We start from the raw sequence: 27858 nt of genomic DNA on the forward strand, positions 1-27858 counted from the left end.
AGGGTGGCTTGCACTGTTACATGGTCAGCAGCACTGGGACAACACTTTGTCCACACAGTTCTCCCAGTGTTTTAGCCACATCAGGACAGTGGGAGTGATAGCAATCTGTCATGATCCAAAGATTTAATGTCCAAAGAGCTTGCCCAGCAGGTGAATTATCTCATGGGCTATCCAAATATAACGTGTACAGAGGCAAAGGAACTCTGTTTGATTATATAATGGCACTCAATGACATGCAGATTTGCCAGGATGTATAACCCAAAGGTTTACCTGGTAAAACTTGCTAATGCCAAAATCTGGCCTGGTCATAAAGTGGAAAGCATTTTCTCCTGTTCCAAAGTTGAAACTTACGCCTTGTGATATTTATGTGGAAGTTGTGTTTTCAAACAATATAGGAAATAATAGAATCCTGCAGCCGCTACAGAGAAGGCATCATCTCATATACCCGCAGCACACCTTGAGATAATAGCCAGGTGCTGGGGAGGGAAGCAGGGAGGAGGTATTTGCTGTGCTCCTATTTAACACGTCAAGGGAAGCAGTGCATCACAGTCACCTCACAGCTGTTCAGCATGGATTAATCACTCACATATATGCTAAATAAAATGGTGGCAGCGAAAGGACAGGATTTCTCTACTGTTTGTTAGGCTGCTTAGTTTTCTCATTGTTCTCAACCCAGTGTGCACAGGGCTGCAGCTGAAGGGTGGTGGAGGGCTCTGCATTCCCCTTTAAGAGGTGATCTCTGCATTGCAAAATATCCCCCAAATCACTTCCAATGGCAGCAGGGGGTCTCAGGGAAGGCAGCAGCTGTAACTGCTGATTACAAGACTGATGCTCAGCCTTGCGTTTCCAAAGCCAGCAAACTTTCCATCTCCTGAGCTTCACAGCCCTCCCATGGCGCACGGCCCCACTGACATGCCCGGTGCCACCAGCACCAACCATGAGGGTGCAACCTGGGGACAAGTCAGGCTGCCACAGGGGTGTGTTTGCTGAACCTGCATTGCTGTTTGCATCCCAAAGGAGAGCAGCACGGATGGGATGCCTCTGCCCGGGATGCCGGCCTCGGGTGTCACTCAGATCACTGAGATGCTGGGAAGAAAGACAGAAAGCAGAGGTGTGAGCAAGTCCATGAGCAGCCATCCTGAGAGGGAGCTGACAGGCCTGAGAAGTGGCTTGTGTGTGGGGGTGCAGGCACACACAAGGCACACAGCTGTTAAAGTTAAGGCATGACCATTGTTCTTTTGGCCAAGGCAAACCTGTGGTTGTGCTGAGTGCCTGCAGAGATGATTCCTTCATCAGCTGAGCTGATTGATGCTTTCAGATCCTGCCCCTCTCCTTACCTCTGCCTCACCCTGACACATATCTGCCAGGGAAGGAGGCATGAGGCAGCAGCATTACTCTTCTGAGTGGCAACAGCGACTCCTACCATGGTTAAGAAACTAATAAACTGAAGTTTACTAAGTGACTTCATAGCTTAATGAACCAATGTCTTACTTAACAAACGAAACCGAAGCCCCGGTGTTATTTCATGGAACTCAGAATTCACTGTTGTGAACGTGCCAACATCATTTGAATGAATGAAAGCTGTCTCCGAGCTCAGGTGTTCACAACATGATGAGAAGTGTGGAAAAAAAGCAGAATCAGAGCTGAAGAGAGAGACGTGCTGCTGGCAGGATTTGGGCTGCTTTTCTATAGTGCAGACTGCCTGCATCCAGATGGTGGTAAAAGAGAAACGTGAAGGGGAAGTGCATGTGCTCAGAGCTCTGGCAGTGCAGGGTGGCTGCTTCTAGTTACATGATAGGAACCTCGCAGCAGAAATGTTGTCGTTGAGATGTTAATCTAAACGTTCCATCAAACTGCTCAGAGATAAGATTCAAGTCTGATAAAAGTACATAACTGTTGGCTTTCCCCCCCCCCCCCCCCCCCGTGAGTATTTCACTGCAGGAGGCATGATGTTTATGTATTATACCATTAAGCACTGCGACCTTGGGAAACGATGACGTTTGGTTTTGTTCTCTTACGCTCCAGACATTCAAGTTCGACTTCTTTCTTTGATGCTATTTTGTCTTTGTTGAAGGCAAAGTCAAAGGCAGAGATCAAGCTCTGGATATGAGAAACAGCAGTTGACTGCTTCTCGGTCTGTTCAGTGGTTGGCTTCTCCCGCTGACACTTACCCATCTCTCTGCACTCTCTGCAGTGACAGATAGACTGAAAATGCAGCCTGAGCACGCAGGAGAAAAGATTGTATTTAAGAAAATCACAGGTATTTTAACATGACTTCTGTGCCTTAAGAAAAGTCTCCAAACAGTGAAAAAAAGATAGAGAAATGCCACTGCTCTGCTCTGATCCCACAGGCTGTTTGCACTGAAACAATGGCCCTTCCAGACTCTGTCACGCTGCAACCTGCCCACCTGGGATCAGTCCCCCCTTTGCATTTAGACAATGCCATTTCAGCTGGAGCGTTATGATTCAGCTATTTGCTACCTGTGCGAAAGCTGGGCTGAGCAAGTTAATCCATCTGTGTGATGCAAATAGCAATGAAATTGGTCTGGTTTGCCTAGAACAGGAGTGGGAGGCTGTGTGTACTGTTTAGCATAGATATTAGGTGGCATGCCGGAAAGATTTTCTGCAGTGCTGAGATTCTTGAAGGAAGACAAAGAAAGAGATAGGATAACCTACTTTTGAGTTTCTTTTGTGTGTGGATGTGTGTGTTTTCTTCTCCAAACCCGAGCTGCTGGCTTGAAATTGATTTATTTACCTATTTATCTATTTTTAAGCCCAGGCAGTAACTCCCAACAGACTGAAGGATGAATCATGCACACAGGTCTCAGTGCAGCATGCATTTCCTCTGCTGGCTCCAGCTGCACGGACAGACCAGAGCCCAGGAAAGGAGGAGCAGAGAAAAGCACCATCAATTAAGCCAGGGTCTCTGCCAGGGGATCATCAATGGGTATCAGCTGAGCTTCACACTCAGTTAAAGGACAGGAGAAAGAGAGCTGACCAGGGAAGTCAATGTTATCAGCTCAAGCCCTTTTTCCACCCATGAATATCCTCTTTACACAAATCCTGATGAGTAGAGAGCAGAGTATGCCTGCCTTGTATGACTCCAGGGATGCAGGCAGAGCAATTCCTTGTGCAAATTTTAGTGTGAATCATTAAATAGGGTGAAAAGGATGAGAAAAATAAGTCAAATCTTGTGGCAATTTAATGCTGGTGGAGTTTTGTACCATGTTAGTATCAGTCTGATCAAACCCGTAGGTCAGTTAATGGTATTAATCAAGAAGTCCGCATTGGCTCTATGAAATCTGCATAGTGCTGGAAAGTGAGTTGTTATCTGTACTGTGACAATTCAGTTTTAAAGCGTGTTCTTCACTGGTTCCTGTTCGAAATGAATAAGCAGAAGCTTACAGGCTTTTTCTGTGGAAGTTTGCCATTTCAGGATATACTCTATGGAATCTTTATCCTATGCAACGTGTTATAATGCACTCAACTTTTGTTTTCTAATGAAAGCACAAAGGCATTTACAATTCAGGTAGCATATATGCCATCCCATATAGTCTGTATTTCAAAAAATACAGACAACCTCCGTAAGTCACAAATCTGGTACTTCCTATTTGAAATGATGAAATTCTTACTGTTGGTAATGTTAAGTATTTGAGCCAGGGTTGAATTTGTGAACAGTTTCATTTGTGTCTTCTTAACGCCATGTAAATCTATGTGCATATATTAGTTGAAGGCACATTTGGAGATTTATTTGCATGAAAACTGCTGATGAAGACATGTCAAAATAAGAAAGTTATTTTAAGACAGCTATAGTGGGGTATCTCCCTCTCCAGGATGTTTGTTAGCTCTGACAATTCTTAGTTAATTTTGTCTGGCTGTTTTCATGAATCTTTGGGTTCCAACAAAAGCTAATAAAACCAGCTATGAAAGCTTTAAATATAACCGCATCTCAGTGAATATTAATCAGAAGAAGACTACATGCGTAATGCCAGTACTGAACCATACACATTTGTTGCTTTGTGTTGTGCGTTCAGAGGAAGACTGGTTCCCTCATCAAACTCCATATATTTGAACTGTTCTTGCCCAGAGTTAGGGTAAATTACACAAACAATTCTGTGTTCATCAGCATCTGTGTTCCAGGGAGTCAAACTAGCTGCTCTACATGTGAATACATTCACATGCCAACCTGCCAACTGTTCAGTGTGACCTGGTGTTTTCATCACTAGGACTCCTGTTTCTTGGAGCCCTCTCAAAAACAACTGCAAAATGTGATGCTCTTCAGCCATGCTGAATGACTGAAAAGTGTTCTTGGGAAGAAAAGTTACTTCCTCTGACCCTTCTATCCCCAAGCCTAGTCTACTCTTGAAATCCAACCACATTTGTAGCCCTAATCAGTAAGGATGCTAGGGGAGTCACCACCAAACTTAGAAGACCCAGGATGCTGCCCCATGGCTGCTGTGTCCACCCAGGAGCAGTCCCGGCCCCAGGTGATCTCTCCATCCCACTCCCAGGGGTACTGCTGCTTCTCTTCCTGCTGGCAGGTCTGGCCTGTAGAAGGACACACAAACAGAGGTCCCAGGTGCAGCTGGCCACACAGACTGCCACACATACAGAGCATTGTAGGCAGCAGCTCATGGTTTACTTAATATCTGTGACTGAACCCTGGAGTCACTAACCTAAACCACTGTCTCACAGCAAAAGTTTTTCCAGATGTGGCTTTCCTCCTACTCACCAACTAGCTCAGCTTGAAGTTTGCTAGCAAATTATTCATACACACAAACAGGACTGAATTCACAGAGGAAACAAAAACATAGGCTTATCCAGTTGCTGGCACTTAGACTTACACACCCACACGCACCTCAAGATCTCTGGTTGCTGCCACCTCGACCTAAAGCTTTGATGCCCATGACGTCTCCTCCACTTGCTTGAACCTCTCGACATGCAGTGCTAGTCCCTCTAGTTGCTGGCACACAGACCTCCTGCATTCTCATCCCTTCACATGGTAACATCTAGAACCAGGTGCCCTAAGACCTCTGGGCTTGACTCTTCTGTAAGTGAAGAGTCTCAGTAACAGTCTCTGCAGTTGCCAGCACCATTTTCCTACACTCGTTTCCCCTCTGATTCATCATGACCACCCTTTTCCTTTTGGACTCTTTGGCCCTTCTCCTACATGTCCCATAATAAGTTTTACATAAATCCACAATCCCCTTCTGATAGCCAGTATCCCAAATAGCCTCAAATATCCCGTAATCTTTGTGTTAGTTGTGTTTTCCCTTCTTACCAACTGCAGTTTGTAGGTCAGGTTGACGTTCTTCAGGGATATGCCTTAGCAGTTCCTTCATCACCATCGATCATCAGTGGGTCCCCATTATCATCTCTGTTGTGCTCGTGTGTCTGTATGGTTAGTTTAGCACTCTCCTCATTACTTGTTACTTATTTTATATTTACTAGGTCAAACCCAAATGACTTAGTGAAACAGATGTCCACACCACTCTTATGCTACTGAAAACTGCTGCAGAACTCAGAATGGCTGGGTTCCTCTGAATTACAGAGTCCAGTTCCCTTTTATGATGGGCAGTGCCATGGTAAGATGGCAAACCCAGACTTCTCTGTCTTGCTTGAATGTCAGGATGCAGTTTTGCACGTTTTCTTCATGTTCAGGTAGACTTAAAGCACAGGAGATGTGTGTCAAACAACACATTTCTATCTTTCTCCACTGCACAACAATACATAACACTGCCAGAAACTTCACTGATGTTAGCACAGCATTTTATTATAAACCATATTTTCAGAGGGGATGCATTATTTCCTGGACTTTACGAACCTTTATCATGACAGCTGACATAAAAGTATCAGAAAGAATGATGACATAGTTCTGGTTTTCCAGAGATGTTCATTTTATGTCTTTGATGCTTGATCGCATTATCTTCAGAAGGATGTTTTATTCTAAAGGAGGAAAAAAAAAGAAAAAGAAAAGAAAAAGAAACCCCCATCTTAAAAGACAAGTGTGCAGGGAAAGGAAATACACGTATAATGTAAAAACATTACTTTCAAATAGATCAAAATGATGCATTGGGAGGACATAAAGTAACAGCGACAGTATCTGGCACTGCAAAGAAGTACTGCACTTCAACAAGTCATCGCACAAAGGATATTAGGACCACATTCAGATTACTCCCTGGAAGGCTATTCCTTTTCAATTTGCTTACAGGATTTCTCCTGGCCCTTGTGAGTCCCTCTCATCTACGCCATTCTTGCTATTTCCAAGATTAAGACATTGACCAATATCCTCCAATCTACTTCTTACTGAATTGGACTGCCTACTTCTAACAAATATGTACACCTTTATCAAAAAGTGACAATACTTACTTCTTCAAGGCTCAGGCTCTCCGCTTTTTCTTTTCCTTCTCCTTTGCTGTATTTCTTTTTAAGGCACACCACAGTTGTGATAGTGACAATAAGCATAACAACGAATACTGTTATGGTTGAAGAAACAGCTATTATGGTATTTTCTTGAGTTGTGCCTTTCCTTTCACATCTCTCCCCCATGTACCACCAGTTATTCCCTGATGGACATCTAGAAAGTAAAAGAACATGTGGTATTGCTTAAAACAAAACGGTGACTTAAAGAATTTCATCTCTGATGCTCTACTTCTATCTCCCAAACCTTAATGAAGTTATCTTAGAATAATTGTCTATTTTAAAGTTGCCTTGCGTGGCCGACTCTCCTTAGATATTTACACTGTGCCCTTCTTCAGTTTTCCACTGTTTTTTCCCTGCTTTGAAAGAAACAAAGGGAGCCGTTGCCCCTGAGCTCCAGCCTGATTCTGACTGCTTCAAGTCTGGCCACAGCTGCTTGTACAAATCGGTCTTTTGCTACCAATACACAAGCCCTCAGGGTAGCTCAGTTCGCTTGCCTGCTTCCTTTTCCTTTATGTTTACAGCACTTCAGTTGATAGAAAACTCACTTTCTGCTCCACAAAACTGACACCTGTCCCAAGGGCCACTATCATGTAATATTTGCTTCCACTATACTAATTGCCCTCATATCCTGATGCAAATTTGACTTTTGACATGCTTAGCTTTTAAACAAAGCTCTTCTATCTTCATTCAGTCAGTTTAAAAAAAACCTTTCATAGGAAGGAGCTGAATAAAATCCGTGGGGAGCTAGTCCAGAGGCTTTATGCTGCTTTTATCCCATCAAGCCACATTTATCACCCTCCAAGAAACTTCACTCTCCTGACTCCCCTTGTGTTCTTTGCCTCCTTAATTCTCACCTTATGCAGCAATCTGAACTTGCAAGATAAACAGAGTGGAGAGCACAGGGCAGACTCTCAAGGCATCACTGATCTGATCACACCTGAACCATTCAAGGACAGACCCAGCTGAAGATGTTCCCATCACGCTGCATTTTCTAAGCTCACAAATTCTCTGTTAGCAGGTGTGGTAAATTCTGAGCAGACGACATTCTCACTGCCAGAAGGAGTTTGTGACCAGGCTCTGCCTTCCCCCAAAAGAAGGCAAGAATATCATTCTAGAAATCTTCTGGTTGTGCACTAAATGCAGCCTCCAAGCCCTGATTCCTTCACCTTATTCAGTATTACTACTAGCTCAAACAGCTGACTGTGAATGATCTAACTGGAAAAAAAAAACTCTGTGGGTAACACTGCTGAGTTCACATCTGCACCTACTTTTCTATACCCTTGTCACTCCTTATGTTATTGTTTTTATAGTTTCTGTCTAAATCCATTATTCAGAACTCTATGTTTGGCCCTGAAAATGAATCCATTGGCAGTGCACTGCAAGGCTGCTTGGGGATTTAATGTGATCAGGCTTAAATAGAGTTATGTATCACATCCTCCCTGGTTTCCCAATAAAAAATCAGAGCGGAAACTGACTGCTGGTTACACACTTCTCCAGGATAGAAAGTAGGTCACATAAGCACTTGAGCTACAAATAGTCCAGAGATGTCAGAAAATAAATCTTCTCATAATTCCAAAATCAAGCATAACATTCAGCCTGATTCTTTTATTTCCATCTTCTTGGAACAGCTTCTTGACATTTTCTCATATTCGTGACCTGTTTCTGATGTGCTGCACGAGCCCCTTAGCAGAATTGTTTTTTAAAAGGTTTCTAAATGGGGAGATAGAACACCCTATGAGTCATACTGGCTCTCTCTGCTCTTGGCCTTTAGACATTTACCTCTCAGCACTCCCCCAGTCAACCTGCCTTGGCACAGCTTCATAGCACGTTGTTACTATCTTCAGCCTCAGAGTTTGTTTGAGAGCTGGAACAATGCTAATCAGCCAGGTGGGCTGCATAAATGAATCCACAGAGGAACAAATTAAAGTTGTTACACGTTTTCCTGCAGGGTAAACAGTTGCTTTGGTCCTCAGCCTTCATCACTGGTTTCAAAGACAAGCAGCTCCACTTTGTTAATTCATGATCATAATTTGCGCTACGCTATACTTCTATATAAGATTTTAAAACAAAGTTATCCTATATACATTGCCTGGGAACTCTTAACATATTTTCTTCTGATATCCATGTTATATTGTTTCAACTACATTTATATTTAACTATTTTTCTATAGAGACATCTGTGGAGATGCAGAGCCCATTTTATAACACTGGACTAATGTATTACTGAAAACAGAAAGTATCTTTATATATAATTTACAAGTAGGTCAGAGTACTCCAAAATATTCAAGTGCTATGGATAGGAATATTTTTGCCCTAACTGGTCTTGTGTCACCTGCAGTCAGTGGCTGGAAATATTTGCCTTAATTAGTTACATTCTCTTCCTTTCTTTAGAAACAAAGACTTATTTCACTAGAAGCTTTCATCACTCAAACTAAAATTGCATTTGAGAGTGAATAAATACAGTTACCTGCACACTGCTTTTCTATCTACAATAACGCAGACACCATCATTTTCACAAGGGTTGTCTGGACAGGACTCTGGTGTATCCATCTCTGGCTTTTCAGTCAGGGTCACAAGGAGTGTTGGGATGGGTGTTTTGGCAGCAGTAGGTTTATCTGTGGGCCTGGTGGTGGTGGTAGGCTTGGTGGTAGTGGTGGGCCTAGTGGTGGGCCTGGTGGTTGTGGTGTTGGCAATAGGGGTAGGTCTGACAGCACTGTCAGTGGAATTCATAACAGCGGTGGGAGGAACACTAGGCTGAGCTGATACTAGATGTGACACATCTGCAGGAAAAAAAACCACAAAGAACAAGGCTTTTACTTTCTCTCTCCTTTTTGATCTTCTAATGATATGTTCTAAGAGAATCTTTGAACTGTTTTACATCCCTCTGCTATGATGGATAACCTTTTCTTTTACCTTTGAGGAACATTATGTATTTTGGAAAGGTCCTTGTAATTTAAAAACAGAAACAAAAACAAAAAACAGACAATTTTATTCCAAGTACTCTATTCAAAGTAATTTGCCCAGGAGTAGCATCATTTTATACACTTAAATTTTAACCTATCATCATCTATGAGATAATGGATTAAAAAAGGATGCATCTACCCACACATCTATTTAAATACACAATTTGACTTTAGATATATGAGTAGTACCTAAATTGCTCATAGTATGAAGTATATAATGTGTATTTATATCTGCAGTACTGGTGACTTATTATGTGACACTATGTACTTTTGTGTATTATAAAGAATATCAGCTATCATCAGTGTTTACATACCTTCCATTGTTAAAAGAACATAAACACCACCTTCTTTAATAAAGTCACGGCTTCTAAGTCTCTGGTGAGTTATGAATGCACTCGTTCCACGTCCTGGACCTCTCATGAAAGTAGTTCCATTTGGGAAAGAAGCTGCTGATCCCACTTTATCTGGCCTGTCCCAAAAATAATTTGATGAAGAATCTGAAAGAAAATGAACTGAATGTGAATGTGGGACTACTCTAGATTTTTTTTTTTCTCAATAGGGTTCCTTCATTCTCATCTAATCTTTGCTGCAAAATAGTACAAGACAGACTGTGTCCAGCCTTGCCTGTTTCTGCTCATGAATATAATGAAGATGGAAATAAATTACCTGAAACTCAAGGAATAAATGAATGGAAATAAATTACCTGAAACTCAAACAGTGCTGAATCTGCCTAAAATAATTTTTTTTTTATTTTTGTCTGAGAATTCACACTAATGAGACATGCAAGACAAAAAGAGGTTGATCTGTGTGGGTTGGTCCAAGGTACCGTATCTGCTGATAATCCCTATCAGAGAGCACCTGAACAGCCCAATTGGTCACAGGCTGCTGTTATCCCCTCCATCAAACCCTGTCCTAAATCTCAAAGTTGAGCCTGACAGTATATTGAAATATGTGACTGGGAGAAGAAACTGCTTGCTCCAACACCTCGGCTGGTCAGAGAAAGATGCTGGAAGTTGGAATATTGCAAACGTTGCACCAAGTGGGTCCCACAAATGCTTGCAAGGAACAGAAGAAAACTATGTACAAGTTTGTCAGAACCTATTCAACCAACATAAGGCTGAAGGTGGCTATTTCCTGAATTGCATAGTTAACCAGTGAGATGTGGTGTCACCACTATAAGTCAGAGTCAACAGTCTATGGAGTGGCAGTGACACGTGAATTTCCCATAAAAAAAAAAGTTCAAAATGCAGCATTCAGCAGGTAAAGTGATGCACCATGACACTAAGCTGAAGGCTTGAACTTCCAGAGTCAGGACAGAGAAAACAATGTATTTCCTCTTGCAATACAATACAACCAGGCCCCATTGCTGTTAGATCATTTCCATTGCAAATTTTGGCTGAACTGTCCTACCACACCAACCCTATAGTTCAGATTTGGTGCCTTCTGGTTTCACCTGTTCAGGATGATGAAAGATGGAGTGCATGGGCAACATTTTCCTAGCAACTTTGTCATCAAAGCAGCTGCAAAACAGTGGGTCACCTCTACTGGAACAAATTTTTATGAGCATGGCAGGCAGGTTCTTGTTCATTGCTGGTGCATGCCTAATGGTGGTGACTATGTGGAAAATCAGTCTTTTGTAGCTGAGAATTTGCTCAATCTAATAGTGTTACTGTGCTCTGTCTCTCTTGTAGTTTCCATGAAAATAAACAGGAGGCATTACCTTTGGAGCAACCTATGTAAATCAAGGTTTTTTTTGTTTTTAACATATCAAGAAATAGACGTCTTAGTGCTTTCATTCCTACATAGTCTGAAAGCCCACAAAACTAATTCAGTAGTGGAGGTTTTTTCTTTTGGCAAAATTCTTTGATGCAGAACATCATTTTGGCTTAAATCCAATCTTTATTAAATGGTGATTGTGGGGTTTTAACTTTCCTATTTCTTACTGAGATTCCTACCATTTCTCAGTTACACCTTTACCTAAACTGCCTTCTTATCCAGGTAGTGTGGACAATTGCTCCTTATCTTGTCACACCTTGAATGAGTACAGATTATGTAACACTAATCAGAACTTTGTTCATCTGGTGATTTGTGCTGACACTGCTGTTCATTTTGCAAGAAGGGAGGCTATGTATTTAATAGCTGCACTTTCAGCTGGTATCAACTATTTCATTTAGTATATTTTTTTGTTGTTTCAAGCCCTCAGGAAGGCTTGCATTCATAATCCTATAAAAGAAATGCTAGGCATGAGTGATCCACCTGTTTCTCATGCATATCAACTTTGAAACCAAAGGTTCCAGTTTAACTTACTCATATATTCAAATCTTTCTTTTCTGAGGTTCAGTTATACTGCTGCTGCAAGGAAATCATCCATTCTAGAACTTAAACATGGCTGTGCTAATTCATACAGTGAGAAAATTTGACTCATGCTTGTTTTCATTTGATTGTTTTTAAGCATACTGGATGGTACGTCTGGTTTTAACTAACCTGATAATTCCAGAGGGTCTGTTGTTACACTTCTTTGGTTTGACATCCGTTGACGAATATCAGGATGCTGGTCAAGCAGAATCATGGTAACTTGCTGCCATGCACAGGGCCACTGCAACTGATCATCATTTGCTCCAGAAATCAAGTACAAGTATATTCCTAAATTAAATGGGCTATCAATGGTACCATTTATGTACAAGCCAACCTGAAAAGCATATCCTTTACTAGAGTAAAAGGGTGGACTGTATATTTTTCCTGCTGTCCCTGCAGGGCTTGTGTTGAGAAGATCTGTGAAGTTTCTGATGTGCCAGACATGGTGAGGACATTGTGTTTCTGACAAGTTGATGTCGTCAATAGAGAGACCTCCATTTGATAAGCCAGTTCCTCTCACACCTTGAAACACAACCCGGAACTTACTCGTGACATTCAAGGAAACATGATGGAGCTGCCAGTAATTCACAGGTGAGCCTGAAAAACATTGGTAGGGATTTCTAAGTAAGTGGTACAATCAAACATTGTGTGCATCCACAGAATCTATTCCAATGCTATGAAAGAATTTCTCAGCTCCACCAGCACTGAAATGATGGAATATTTCTCTTGTAGACATAAATTTTTCAATGCACGATCGTATTTTTTCAGTTCAATTTTTCAACAGATTTAATACACACAGAAGCTCTTTAATAATTAGAGTGAGAACAGTGTTAATGTTTCTGAGACTGCTTTTGCTTTTATGTGTTTTAAAGAACACTTCATTAAAATAGTTGAAAGGTTGTGATAATTAAATGCACAAAGATGGCTGGTACCATGTGACTGCTGGGGGACACCACTTGTAACCAGACCAGCTGGACTTAACTCCATTAACCACTACTCACTAGGTATGGCCCCCTAGCCAGTTCCTTACCCAAAGAAGGGTATACCTGTGCAGGCCACGGGCAGCCAGTTTCCCCAGGAGAATACTGTGAGAGGCTGTGTCAAAGGCTTTGCTGAAGACTAGGTAGACTACATCATCAGCCTTTAAGTAATTGTTACTAAATTCAAATTAAAGCCAGGGATTTGCAAGTCCTACTACACGTGACAAAATGCCAGTGCGAATCTGATGCCACCTCTAGACGTGCCTGACTAGTAAATCCCACTTGACTCCAAGAGCAGTTTGCACAAAAATGAAGACTTCTGCACAAAGGCCTTTTAAGGCAAGTGAAAGTAGGACATTCTTTGTTTATAGTACATGCAGCAAAACTATTTCTTTAGCTGTCTGGCTTATGTTCCCCTGAATGGAAGGCCAGACTTTCAGCTGTATTTCTGGACTAGGCAGTGCCAATCCCAAGCACAGAATGCATGCCCCACTTTCCTAACTATTCTAAACACAACACAATGGATTTCAGATAAGAATCTTGATTTCTTGCTGTTTTTCATTATTGTTGTTATAACTGAGAGGGGAAAAATAAATTCAGAAAAAAAGAACACCCCACTCTCTTCTTTTAAATTGACTTCTGCATTAACTAATGGCTATTTGAACTGCAAACATAATACACAAGACTGGTATTTCTGACTCGTGTTCAATGAGCAGATCAGTTACTGTGGTGTAAAATGTCCTGCTCCCACTGCCCCCCCTGCCCCAGGCTGAAGGCAGCCATGGCTGCTACAGACCAGCAGAAAGGGTCTGGGGTTTGTTCCTCTAGCTTTCAAGCATGGTAGGACTCATGGTGTTAACCCACAAGCAATGCCAGTCACAGATGGAAAGGGCTGTGTCTGTGCTTCCTTCTTTCTGTTGACTCTGTGTTGGCGAAGACAACTTCTCACAAGCCAGAAGTGAGACAGTTTAGGAAAAAAATATCTTTAACCATTCTTAAAAGTTTTATCGGATCCTGTTGGACAAAGTAACGTCCTCACTTGGACACATACAGCGGATCAGAGATTTAAGGGAAATTAACAGATTGAGAAAAAGGGAATGGGATGTAGGACTTCATATATATGAAAGAATATTGGCAAAGAAGGCCTGAGAAATGAATTTCTGCCTAATCTGAAATCTACATCTTCCTCAGCATCCCTGACATTTATATTGAAGATTCCTGATGGTACACAGGGATGATGAGAGTAACAAAGTGAAGAAATGAGTGGGAAAAAGAAAAGGACAACAGGCATGAGTAGCAGTGGAACCTTAAAGAAGAAAAGGAAAAAGAAGCAGACTTGATATCTACTGTGCAGAAGAACTTTCTCAGACTAATTAATTCAATGGACCAAATTAGTTGTAGCTGTAATGGAGATCAACTAATAGTTAAATATTTGAGAATATAGTTTAATCTTACGTGACTTCAGCAATTCTGGTTTAAGGAATTCTTGTCCATCAGCAGACAGCCACTGCTCATTTTTGTGTGCTCCCAAATGCTCCATAGCCTCCCAAAGGCACAAGAATATAATTTTCTTCAAAGTACGATACAAACTGTGACCTGCTGCCCTTATATTTCAGTTTAGTGACTCCAAACTTGGCTTAAAAAATAAGTTGAATTTTGATCATCTTCTTTTTCTTTTTTTTAATTGAAGTCTTGGATAGTCCAGGGTACTTATATTTTCCATTTTTTATTACTTCTTTCTTATTTATTGTAATTTATTCTAATGACCAACTTCATCTGTTGCTGATTATACCAGCAGACCTAGAACACTTAAAATGACTGTTTGTGAAATTTCACCTATTTTTGTAAGAGAACTATCTTGATAGTGCAAGAGTTTAATTTGTCGTAATTTAGTATATTATAGGAAAATGGCTGATGGAGGATACATCAAGTATAGTATCACCAGCAGAGATTCAATTATTTAGTTAAAGACAAAGAATAAAACTAAGAGATGAGTCACTTTGCTACAGTATTTTCCCTCAGTACACTGAAAAGGATACTGAGTAGACAGTAAACCAAAATGCAGTTTTGTTCCATACCTTTTATCTCTTCAATTAGTCTCAAAGTACCATTTGGATGGGCATCAGAATACTCCCTGACCCAGACGTAGAGCTGGTCGCTTTCACTTCCACTATTGTAGAAATAGAATTGCAAGCACTGGAAGCCTCTTTTGGGATATAGAATTCTGCTCTCCAGGATAGCTGTGCTTCCTCCTGCTACAGCGCTGGTGTTGAAATGCATGAAATAGCCAGAATCTGTCAAAAGTAAATGAGAAACCAGAGATGGAGTTAAAAACAAAAATTTCCTGATGCACATGATGTATTCTTAACATCATATTGTAACAATGCTGGAAGGTACAGTCAATTTAGGGTCACAGTAAGCTAGATCCTGTACAAATCTTCAGACCGAGGGCTATTACCTGTTTGTATTCTTCAGAGGCAGAATTGCTCTTCTCCGTTGGTGTTTTTTCCTCCTTTGCTCATCTCCAGCAATTTACAAGCAATGGCTGCTCTCTTTAAACTGTTCATACAGTGCTGGTAATTCACAGTTAACATTCTCTTTGGAGGACTGGTTTAAGCTCCTGAACTCACAAGTTTCTTTGACAGGTTCATAAGTAATTAGCTACATTCTCTTCAGCCCAGAGCAGAGGAGCTGAGGGGAGGCCTCATGGAGGCCTACAGTTCCTCACAAGGGGAGTGCAGAGACAGCACTGATTTGCACTCCCTAATGACAACAACAGGGCCCAAGGGAATGGCATGGAGCTGTGTCAGGGGAGGGGCAGCTGGGGGTTAAGGACAGGGTCTGAACCAGAGGGTGGTGGGCATGGAGCAGGCTGCAAAGGGCAGTGGGCACAGCCCCGAGCTGCCAGAGTTCAGGGAGCTTTTGGACGATGCTCTCAGACACAGGGTTTGAATTTAGGTGGTCCTGTGTGGAGCCAGGAGTTGGACTCGGTCATCCTGGTGGGTCCCTTCCAACTCAGTGTTCCTTACGGTTCTATGATTCTCAATAAATTGTTCAGCTGAACTCTGCTAATGTACACAATTTCTGAACTCCGGTCTTTTCTAAAGTATTACTGTGCAATTATTCAGAAAATCAGCACTATCTCTGACGCGCCTGATATTTCTGATGTGTAGTTTAGAACATTTTGCATAATTCTCTTGTGACATCAAGACTAGAGAAGATCAAAAGAGATAAGAACATTCAATCTTCACAAATAAGCAGAAAACAGAACGTGTCACTCGGTTTCCCCAAGCGTGCAGTTTTATATTGCTTAGTTCAAAAGTTAACTGTGGTTTGTCAACAAATAAACATAGAACAAGGCCAAGAGCAAAGTCAATTGACTTGCCTTTGCAGAAAATGCTTCCCAAAGAGATAAGGAGAATGTTTTCCCATACCTTCGCATTCTCCCATGTTAGTGTGATCAGTATTTGGCCCAGCAGGAACGTGAGACAAATGTTGCCAATCACTGTTATCATCTGAACTTTGAATCATGCCACAGATATTTTCAAGTTCAAAACTGCATGTGTCCATGAAGCTTAGGGAGGAGGCTACAATATTAACAGAGAGAGAAAAAAAAAAGTTCTGAATCTCTGTTACATGTTTAATACAGAATACTCAAAGGCAAGAGCAGAGACACTAAGGTAACGCTAACAGAATAATCACCAACATCAGACACCATCAATTTTTATATTTAAAACATTCCGGAACTCAAAGTATTTGGCAGTTAACACTGACATTAGTGAGACATCATCACGGCAACTCTGTGCACTTAACATGCACAAGGAGGGAGGCCTCCAGCACAAGAAAGATGAAAAATGGCTGGAGTGGGTCCAGAGGAGGCTACAAAGATATCAGAGGGCTGCAGTACCTCTCCTATGAAGGTAGGTATGGGTAGTATGGCTTGCCTAGTCTGTAGAAGAAAAGGCTCTGGGAAAACATCATTGCAGCCATCCAGTACTTAAACAGAGATTACAAGCAGGAGGAAAACCAAATTTTTATATGGTCTGATAGTGACAGGACAAGAGCGAATGACTTTTTACTAAAAGACAGGAGATCTAGTTTGGATGTTGGAAAGAAATTCTATACTCAGAGGGTGCTGAGGCGCTGGCACAGCTACACAGAGAAGCTGTGGTGCCCCATCCCTGGAGGTGCTCAAGGCCAGTTTGGATGGGGCCCTGGGCAGCTTAGCAGCTGGGGACAGCCCTGCCCACGGCAAATGGGAATTAGTACCAAATGATCTTTATGGTCCCTTCCAACACAAGCTATTCTATGGTTTTATTATATTTTATTTATAAAAGGAACATTGATACCAGCCCTGACCTACCGAACTTCACACAGCCAAAAGGTCTAAGGATTTCCTATTCATTCCTCTGCTTTCTTTAGGCTTAGTTCTTATATAGTTCACATATAGTCAGAGTTTTTTCAGAAGTTTCACCAAACCATCTAAGGGAGCTCTAGTTTTGAAATACAGCATAGCAGCAGCTACTTGACTGCAGTATTTGCTCATTCTGCTTGATTTTCAAAACACTGAATTGAAAACACATTTGGCAAAGATACATTTGAAACCAGTGGGTATCTCACCTCATACAAACTCTGAAGATCCGGTTTTCATATTAACAAATCAGAAGTTAACAAAAGAAGTAATAAATCCAGGTTTATGCCTATTCTTAGATTTGCTTCCTGTTGTACTACATCTGAGCTCTCTGTAACATCAGCCACGATTTGAAAACAACTGTTAATAAAATGCTTTGTAAAATCAAAGCATGAAATCAGTTTACCCAAACAGGAAAGCTGTTAAAAAGTACTGGTATGTAGAACTAAAGGACAAGAAGAGAGAAAAGCAAGACCCAATAGCATAAAATCTATTTCTTAAATACTGAGACAGGAGTAGGGGGGTTTTGAACACTTTTTGCACCAAATACCAGTTACTTTCTCACAAACATGACTCTTGGGTAAGAATAAAGTTATAAAGTCAAGTAGTATTTATATACTGCATGAGAATGATGGAAAGTGTGTAAGATAATTGTACAAATATAAGATAAGTGTAAGAAGATCCCTGTCTGCTGTTAGGCATCCTTAGCTTTAAGCAGCTACGTAAGAGCTAATTGACTGTGTGTCAAACGCTGGAAGCTAAGGCTGCATGTGTGTTCATTTTAGACCCACGTGAGGATAAGTACCTTTATCAGAATCATATACTCATAAAAAGACTGTTTCAATAAACATCTTTGGTTACTATTTAAAGTATACTTAGAATGAGGTTTAAAATGTAATGTAAGATCTTACACTCTACCTGGTATACTGAGGCAGTGAAGTAAAAGTATCATGTGCATGCCAGGACACATTTGATAGTCACAATTACATAATTATATTCCCCAGCCCCCAATTTTCACTTGAATTTCTAGAATGAGTTCCATATGAGCAAAGCAACCATTTTGATCACTTTGCAAACAGGCTGGGTTTGAAATGGAAACCAAACATTTTAAAGGCCCACATTTTCTTCATAACAGCATCCATCACCTGTTTGCCTGAACAAGCTCTGTCTGACAGACTGTGTGAGTGCAGAGCAGGTATGAGAGCCACGGCAAAGACACTCGTTTCTGCAGAGCAGCAGCTGTGGAGTAATGCAGGGGGGAGAAACAAAAAGCTTTGTGCAGATGCACACATTTTAAATAGCCACCCAAGGGATGAACAAAATCATCCACTGAGCAAAGCTGATTTTTTACTAAAGGTCAAATAAAATTGCACAGAAAGCTCTACTACACAGCAGCATTTCTGCAGGGGGGCTATGTTATTTCTAGCTGTACCATTATTTCTGGTGTTTTTAACACAATTCATTTCTCCAAATATATTCACACACACACACATATATATATATTTACTTGAGGATGGATAATAAGAAGCAAAGAATTTAAAATATATTGAGAAACTTACAGCAGTTGTACAACTGATTCAGTTTCTGGAGATCAGAATCACTGAAATCCATCCGCTGTCCTATTACATCCATGAAGTACGGTATGTTTGTTACGATGGTTGGTTCAGTTCCATTCCTGAAAGCAGTTTTGCTGTAGTGCATCACAGACGTATAGTCATAGGGAACATTCAGAGAGTCTGATGTTTTATCATCGTATTTATTGAAATTATGTTCTTTACCTGAGAAGGAAAAACAAAAGATTGTTTATTGCCAAAGACAATTTTTGAGATACAGGATTAAAGTAAAAGAGAATCCTTTAGAACCTTGTTTGGTAATCCTTTTTGTGTATTTATTCTATAAGGGTATTTTATTCATAGCCTAAATTTATTTTGCTTTCTCTTTCAGCCATGGGAATGTAACATGATGCCTTCTGCTGCATGAAGTTCCTTTTTCCTACCAGAAACCTTTTCACCATGAATCTACTCAGAAACTGTGATGGGCTTGTGATACCCCAAAGCGGACATTCTATTTCATTGCTCAAGTTACGTGCCTGCAGGAATACCTCTTTATTTCTAATCCATATTCTCTGATGTTTTATTGCTGGCCATTTCTAAGAAGTTTAAATTGGACTTGAGTGAACTTTCAACATTTAATTTTATAGATATTTGCTGAAGAATCAGAGAAAAGCATTATTAACTCTAAAGGAAGACAAAGTTATAAATGTTTTAAATGATGATTAGTCAAAATACAGGAACTATACTCTGGTCACTGTAAAAAAGCTGTAGCAGATTCAAGTGGCTAACGATAGCATAACTTGCAATTAAGAAGTCAGCAAAGCATAATGGAAATCAAATAACAGACTCTATTTTCTGCAATACATACTTGTGGGTGCACCTGGCTATTGATCAGAAATAAATATGAATGCATAAGATTTAATTAGTCTGGTGCTCAATGCGTACCTGCACCAGGCCAGTACCATGTCTGGGCACACAGCCTTCAAACTGTCTAGGTACTATGGAGGATTACAGTATGCTGCAGAAGCAGACATCGATCCCAACCCTGAGGAACCCTATGCTGCAGACAGGCTTGTGACAAATATGCCAGTCCTTGCACTTGGAACCACATTGCCTCAATAATGGCTTGTGTGATAGGGACACCAAAAGAGGTCTCTCTGGCCTCTGAGCCCTCTCTCAGGAGAAAGATCAGTCCCTTCCCTTCAGATTTTCTTCTGGCTTTGGTTGTACTGGGTTTTGTAGAGTGGGCTTATTTTTAATTACTTTTACAGGCTCCCATAGTAATTAGTGACTTTAGTGTATTCATTAGAACAAACACAATTACTCTCTTCTGTTGCTGGGCTGTATAGTACTTAGCACAACAGGAGTCAGATTACCAGTTAGGCCTCTAGGAACTGCTGTGACATGAGTAATAATGACAACAACAACAAATAAGGCTGTCCATCCAAACCAGATGCCACTTGATGTTTTATTTAGTGATGTTTTATTTATGGTGAACTTGAATTTAACTCAAGGTGAGGGAATCTTTGAGCCATGGGAGGATGTCTGAAAGAGATGTTCCCTATCCAAAGCATGTCATCCCAAAACTTGAGTGAGAGATCAGGAGAGTGACTGACCGGTCTGAATCCTGTCCCAGATGATGGACACGTAGTCATCTCGATCAGACCGTGACTGCTCATGCCAGAAGCCCAGCGCGTGAAGGAATTCGTGCTCAATTGTTGCAATCCTGTCACAGTTGGCTCCAATTGAGAGCTGCTGCAAGCCTTGCTGCCTGTTTCCCACTGAGGACCAGCAACTAATATGGAAATAAGATTGGAAGACAAATCTGTGAAGTGCATGCCACCCCAATGCCATGAGAAATCCAGAATGAGTCTGTTCAACAGGCCTTTCTTTGAGCACTAGAGATATATTTTGCTATGAGTGTTTTTTCATTGATCTGTTCATTACTGGATCCTTTCCCCCCACGTGAAACTCTGCTTCGATGAGTAAGCAGCTCTCCCACTCTGGATGGATTGTTTTTAATGGGTTTTCTTTAGCAGAAAAAAAACTATTTATGACTGAAAAGAATACAGAGATTATAGGCACACGATTTAAGACATAAGATTTACTGCAAACTAACAAGTTGCTACTCATTGTCTAGATCATCGTAACTATCTGTGGGCATACTTTGGATGTGCCTTGGTGCCAGACAAACCACGACCTTGCTGCTTCTCACCTCAACCATCACAACCACCTCTCCATCCTGTTCTGGCCTTTTGCTTTGGTGACAGATTGTGACTGCTAGGTCAGGTCCACCTCTGGACACTATTCTCTGAAAGTCTGGCAGGTCTAAGAGGGCATTTCTTCACCTCTATTTTTTCCAGCTACTTGTGAGAAGTAGTTCTAGGGCGGTTGCTGCTGACATACGCTCACAAGGCAGTGCCAAACTGCAGCTATACTGGAAGTTTTTATTAAAGAGTAAAAAAAATTCTGTGAGCTATCTGCACAAACCAATAAAATGGCACCCCATCTCCACAAACTAGCAAGCACATTTAAACTGATGTTTTACACAGCAAATAAATCAACACTTACCCAATGAAGTCCATAAAATTAATCAAGCACAAAATACTCCATAGGATTTGCAGTTCTATCACCCCAGAAGTGTAAAAAGCAAGCATACCAGGCACGGTAGGACCCTGCAACTTATTAGTGAAGCATATTCCACAGGATTTCTCTTTCTACAAAGCAGTACAAGCCTTAGCTATTGATTACTCATTAAAATCACAGCATGGGTCCTGGGAGGGAGCACACACAGCTTCCATAATTTCACTGGCTTCCCTTGAGCTAGGCCTCATATTGATTATGTTGCTTTTTCTGGTTGTACAAAAGTATAAGAAGTCCATTAAAATTCTGGGTATACTTCATACCACAGCAGATGCCTCTGGCTTCATGGCTGCTGCATAGAGCACAGCAGGCTACAAGCACATCCTGGACACTTGGTAAAATCAACATTCAAACACCAGTGGAAGCAGCTTCCCCTTGCCTTCATTCTGCCAATTGCTTATGACACCATCATTCTGCAACCACAGAGGGAGTAAATGCATCCTCTGTCACTCAGTGCTGAGAATAAAGCCATGTGAATGGGACAAAGAACACCTGGAGCTCACCCCATGTTAATGATGTCCTTCTTTAGGGAAGGGGAAAATGAAAAAAAAATCACAGCTTCTTCATGTGTTGTAGTCTGTCTCCATCAGTTCAGTGCCTTCTGCTCTGCTTGTTGTTCCATCAGAGCTTAGAGTAGTGGGGAGGTATTTTCTCTCACTAATCTCACCAACCTGCTTTTTAGAAGGCAGGCCATAAGGAGACACATGCCATCAGTAGCAGTGCCGTTCTCAAAGAACCATTAGTTTTTCCAGGCTTGTTTTTACACTCACATCCTGCTAGCAAATAACTGTCTATAGTATCAAAGATCACCCTTTGCCTTATGCCACAGTGCCAAGGAGCTGAAGTGACCTCCTAAGAATGCTCCATGAAAACTTGGTTTCCCATTTGGAAATACATGATACAGGGTTGGTCCTCTCTGGTTTGCTAACCATTGGACTCTACCATGCCATGCTGGTTTTCCTGGTGAATGAGCCCCATCCTTCATGAGAAGAGTAGCAATGGCACTTTCCAGACTGTTAGATGAGCTTTGCAGGCATGTGCCACTTCTGACGCTCTTGCACTTCCGTCATTCACAAAATTCTCAGGTATTCTGCTTATTATAGGGATGGGAGGAAAGGAAAGGTCTTTAAACAGATTTTCAATCTAACCTCTGCTGTGAATGCATAGACTTGAATTAGTTGCTACTTGCTTAGTGATAGATGTATTTGTGAATGTAGTAGAGGTGGTAGCCAAACCCTGGCATGTGTTAGATAAACTGTAGGGATAGGACTCTTCCCTTTGGGGTTGATGGCACTGTGTACATTCATCAGAGACTACAAGCTTGTTTTTGTACAGGGCAGCCAACAAACTTAATTGCCATAGGCTAAATGCTGTCCTTTTTTTTTTTTTCCCCAAATTTTACAATTTTTATTTTTATATTATTATATATATTTTTATATTATTACATATTATTTTTACAAATAATTTACAATTATTTGTAAATTTGATGAATAACTTCATGTGACAAAGAAATCCAAAGTTTGGTTACATGAGTTTTCCATTAGGTTCACAGACACTGGGGAAAGCATTACTTTCTGTGTAGCCATTTATGCATCTTTTAGGGTTGAGTTTCAATGTTAGGTGCACAGCACAAAGATTAGAAAATACAGTCGGAGAATGAAGAACTTTTGAGACAATTATCTGATACAAATATCTCAGAACGAGCTAAAAGGAATAGAAAACATTTGTATTAGAAAATCTTTTCCCATTTGTAAGTGCATTTTCTCATATCAGGAGATGATTTTCTGAAAGTAAATTCCCTCCCCATGCCATCAAGGTTTCCCTGATCTCCTTTTCCAACAAGATAGAAATGGGCTGGTGCAGTGTGCAGAGCGTGTTTGTTCTGTTACACTGCTTTGATAAAGACTGTCTTAGAAAAGGAAGCAGCTGGTGCAACTTTGTTTTCCTAGAAAATTATTTTGCAAAAACTAAGGTGAAATAGCGTAGCTATTGATCAGAACAGATAAACTGAAACCTCTGTGTAACATCACAGCGCTAGGCAGCATCTAACAGTCTGGATGTTTATGTGACGTTGTTCAAATGCAGTTCAGTTTGTTACAGTGAAGTAAATGCATTGTCCCACAGTTGAACCTATCACATTTCTAATAGGATTTTTCTTTTTCTAAAGCCTAAGATATGCTTGCTATGACCACATCAAAGTGACATTCCATGTAGCCAAAGATCAGTCAAGAAATTAATGGGCTTGTTTCAAATCTTCACCTCTTCAGGGACTTGATTATTCATTACATTTAGAAGCAAGTATCAGTGAGAAACTTAATTACTACTCTATAATACTTGCTTTGGAAGATACTACATTTTCTAGTTAAAAAAAAAAAAAAAGACAGAAAATGGACACAAAGAAAACCACAGAATTACAATCAGATAAATGAGTTTTAGAGAGAATGCTGGACATGAATACAGTCTGTAGCCAAAAAGAAATAAAAAGCTAAGAATTATTTCATAATTTTCCTCTTACCCACTGCCTTTGAACACAGATATATAATTCTCCTCTCCTTCCCAAGGTTTGAAGTCAATACAGGTTTTGAGTCGATACTGTTCAAAAGCCTTGAGGATGACTCCTTTAGCATTAACTTCTGCAATGTAAACAGTGGTTTTGTCAGTGTTGAGCCACTGGGTTTGTACTGTTACCTGTACTGAGCAAGTCCAAAGTGCCCCTACCTTAAGGGTGGGTCTTGCTCCAGCAATCTTCAATCAAAATAAACATTTTTGCTGGATTAAGACCTGTGTAGGGGCCTAGAAACAACCAAATTATGCTGTTGTGACATTTTATCTTCCCCTTGTTTCTGTGTTTTTTCTTTAATTTTTCTTTAGTATATATGTATAAAATAGGACATCATGAGTATATAATAGATAATCGTACTCAGTTCTTCAATTTGTAATTTTTTTTTCACTTTCTTCACTGAGATTTTCCTGAACAAGAATTAAGTAAACTGTGAATGATGACATTAGATTTCACCTAGGGCTAACTGTAGGCTATACATCTCTCACAGAAAGTCTCTGGGACTTGAACATAGTGACAGTATGTCTGTATGTTAGACTAGATGATTTCCAGAGCTCCCTTCCAACCCTACAATTCTGTGATTCTGAGAACTTGAATTCTCTCTTTCACCATTCCTCTCTGCCATGCAAAGCCACAGCTGAGTGGACCTGAAGGGATGGAGAGCAGCTCAACCCCACAACAGGGCACTTAGCAATGTGCCACTGCAAACTGCATTGCAACCCAGAATGTCAGTTTGCCCCCAGTGCTCTAGGTGGTGTAAACAGCCAAGTAAGCTGCCTGGCTTTAATAAGATCATTAGTGCCATTTTATTTGTTCTTCTTACAACAGTTTAATGCCTTGGACATATGCTTTTCAAAGCAAACCAATCTGCTGGGTCATAACAATGTCAGGTTAAGAGCATTCAGTCAAGAGGTGGGACCTCAGTACCAAGACCAAGGTGAGATATCCTGCTAGTGCATTTTCAGACCAAATCCCATTGGGGGAAATGGCCTGCTCTAGACTAACAGCGTGGCAGTAGGAAGAGGAAAGGATGCCATGGATCTTTACTGACCTTTAATCAACATTTCAATCAAAGTGAAATACAGACATTGTCAAGGACAAATACTGTACCCAGGCTATCTTCAAGGACATAGGGGACGACATGGGGCCAGCGATATTCATCACCAATGATGGAGTTTCGTTCTTGCATCTAAGAAAGAAAGTATGCAGTTTTCTGTAAAAACTGATCTAGGATCAAGGACTAAGATTCTGCTAACACTATGTTTCTTATGAGTTCATATAAGAAAGATAAGAAATCAAAGAGTTCAAAACCTTTGGAAGACTGAAAGGCCTACAGCTTGGGTTTGAAGTGAAGCACATTTCTACCCATGATAACATAACATGATGCTAATGATATTGATCTACTGGCAAAACTGACCTTATTCTGGATAATGTTTCTGTAAATGCACGAGTCCTTCATTGCCTATGACATTTTGTAGAAATGCATCTCCAAACATTTCCAGTTCATCGTAACACAAACAGCATTTATTGTTCGTATGAGCAGGGTGCATCAATCATATTTCACACCACTAATACTTTACGTTGCATGAGTCAATGACACAGTTCTGGTTTTATATTTCACATTCGAACTCACCCTATCAAGTTTGATGTCTCCCTCAAAAAGGTCCAGTCCTAAGGCTAAGGAGAAGAGGAGATTAACATGTAGTTATTATACTGATCTATAGCTACCAGCAAAATAAAAGAGAGAGAAAATGAATTTAAAAAAAACCCAAACCTTCATTGATGTCAAAGATGTCTTGATCAATTCCTCCATCTATGTCTACTTCTGAAAAATAAAAACACAAGTGAGGTAGGATGTGAGCCCTTGCTGTTATCTTTATGATGTGTGAAAATTAATGCAATAACAATAACAGTAATTATAAATCTGCGTCTGTCCTAGCAATGTTTATGAGCAGCTGTTTTTGTTGACTGCCTCCCATGCATACAAATTGATCTGTAAACAGAACTCACCAGTAGTTTCCAGAGCAGGCTGGGGAGAAGAAAGGAAAAGATATATTATTAGAAAGGCACACAATGAAAAGCAGCTAGCATTATTCTCTCTACAGTACTAGAGACACATTTATGCTCAAATAACAGTATTTATCACATTGCTTGTATTGGGCTGATTGGACCCACTGTCTTCTCATTTGACTGGAAATGCTCATTTTCTTGTTTCAGCTTTTTGCCCATTCCACGCCAGGCTGCCCAACATGCAAGTCAACCTTCTCTTATATTAAATAGTGCTAATGGAGCAGTGAGGTGCTGGCACAGCTACCAGGGGAACCTGTGGATGCCCCATCCCTGGAGGTGCTCAAGGCCAGGTTGGATGGGGCCCAGGGCAGCCCTGCACACAGCGGTGTGTTGATGAGTGTTAAGGTCCTTTCCAAGACAATACATTCTATGACTCTGTAACTCTGTGATTCTATGCTGAACAGCCTTACAGCCATTAATGGAGGGCAGACATTTTTATAGCTTCAGTAATTATAAACTTCTACATACTCATATCTACTGATCAGAAAACATGGCTATGCTAATGGTAAAAATTGGCTAGCTCATGAAAAAAGCTCCTTTATCTAAAGTCAGAGCTCATAAACAGAAATCAGTGTAGCTAAGCCCAGCGGTATGTAACGTGTATAAAACAAAGTATGAATCCATTACTGAAGAAAAGCAATCAATTGAAATCCAGGCTGGTACTGGATCTGAAAATTGTCAATGAATGTTTTACATGGATGGAATTCTTTTCATCATTCCTTCTTATTTATTTTGGAACAAAATTAGGCCTTTAGTCATGTGAATCTTAACAGTAAATTACTCAGTCTCCGAAGAAGTATCTGTGTATTACTTGTTCAAGTAACAACAGCTTCATCCTTGGCACTGGCCTGACAACTAAGACCCAGGTGATGAATTTCTAGCCTCCGAAAATTTTCTGAACAAATAAGAGATTCACATTTCACAGGCAAATAACAGGGGAAGTACACCTATGAGGTGTTCCAATGAGGAAACTGATTTAATCTGAACAAAACTACTTATAAATCTACACCAAACTGTGCTGGGTTTCTTTTTGGTTTGTTTTTTTTTTTTCTGGAACATTTATAATATTAGACCTTAACTTTTCACACAACATGACACACATGAATTAAGTTTCACTGGAAGTTGGTCAAACCATGGCTTGTCAGCATATTTAACTGGCTTATAATTCATGTGCATCTCAAATAGGTGGGAAAAACACCTCACCTATTCTAGTTGTAAAAATTATGTACTGGTGGTAATCAGTGGAGAAATAAATGAGTTACTGCATACAAAAATCATCTGTCTCTAAGATAGGTATGGAACCATCATGATGTCCTGGCATCTCTAAAAGATGATGGACCTCACTGAGCTTCCATGCAAAGATGTGATGAATCGCCCAGTGAAAACTTTGCAGTCTCATCACAGACATAGGCTGGAGTATGGTCAAGCAGAGAACCCCTAATTTACAGGTGTTTCCTTCAGACTACATAACTCTTAGTAGTAACATCCAGAAATGTGAAAAGAAGCTCTTCCTGATTTCAATGAATGTGGAAATCAAGTAAGTAGCCCTGGTGTTTCGAAGACCCCCTGACACATAGACAAGCCTACTAAGATCAGCAGCTCAAGGGAAACAGAAATCTTTGTTTCTGCTCCACGAAGAAGAAACAAAATTCTTATTTTGGAACAACTTCAGTCTTTTCCTCCCAAACTCATATCAAACTGTACTGCTTATTTGAGCATACAAAGAAAATGCACAAATTGTTTTCTTACCTGATTCCAGACCACCTGAAGAAGACAACTTAGGAGCACGAGCACAGAAAGCCAGTCCATGTTGTTATCCAGTCAGCAAACATCTGAACTAATAGAATTCAGACCAACTTGGTGTTTAAGACAGTAAATATCATAAACTGAAACCTTTGTCC

The 27858-nt window shown here is 40.6% G+C and overlaps 1 protein-coding gene and 1 long non-coding RNA gene across 2 annotated transcripts; one reads left to right on the top strand and one right to left on the bottom strand.

Annotated features, from left to right (window-relative positions):
- Nucleotides 1–5752: 5752 nt before the first annotated feature.
- On the bottom strand, nucleotides 5753–27849 carry MEP1B (meprin A subunit beta). Its single transcript, XM_015855496.3, has 15 exons — nucleotides 27707–27849; nucleotides 25898–25916; nucleotides 25662–25712; nucleotides 25521–25564; nucleotides 24998–25076; nucleotides 23843–23960; nucleotides 20301–20479; nucleotides 18691–18909; nucleotides 16155–16307; nucleotides 14799–15014; nucleotides 11870–12337; nucleotides 9700–9882; nucleotides 8890–9202; nucleotides 6370–6577; nucleotides 5753–5946 (listed from the first exon to the last, which is right to left on the bottom strand). Exons 1-15 carry the CDS (start codon nucleotides 27764–27766, stop codon nucleotides 5929–5931), a joined length of 2328 nt encoding a protein of 775 aa, XP_015710982.2. The 5' UTR covers nucleotides 27767–27849; the 3' UTR covers nucleotides 5753–5928.
- LOC146761777 (uncharacterized) lies at nucleotides 12205–19601 on the top strand. Its single transcript, XR_014942580.1, has 2 exons — nucleotides 12205–12331; nucleotides 19076–19601. It is a non-coding gene; the product is annotated as an uncharacterized LOC146761777 (long non-coding RNA).
- Nucleotides 27850–27858: the final 9 nt, after the last annotated feature.

Source organism: Coturnix japonica, chromosome 2 (assembly GCF_054131305.1).
Source record: "Coturnix japonica strain WE chromosome 2, WE-NBRP24, whole genome shotgun sequence".
Classification (NCBI taxonomy): Eukaryota; Metazoa; Chordata; class Aves; order Galliformes; family Phasianidae; genus Coturnix; species Coturnix japonica.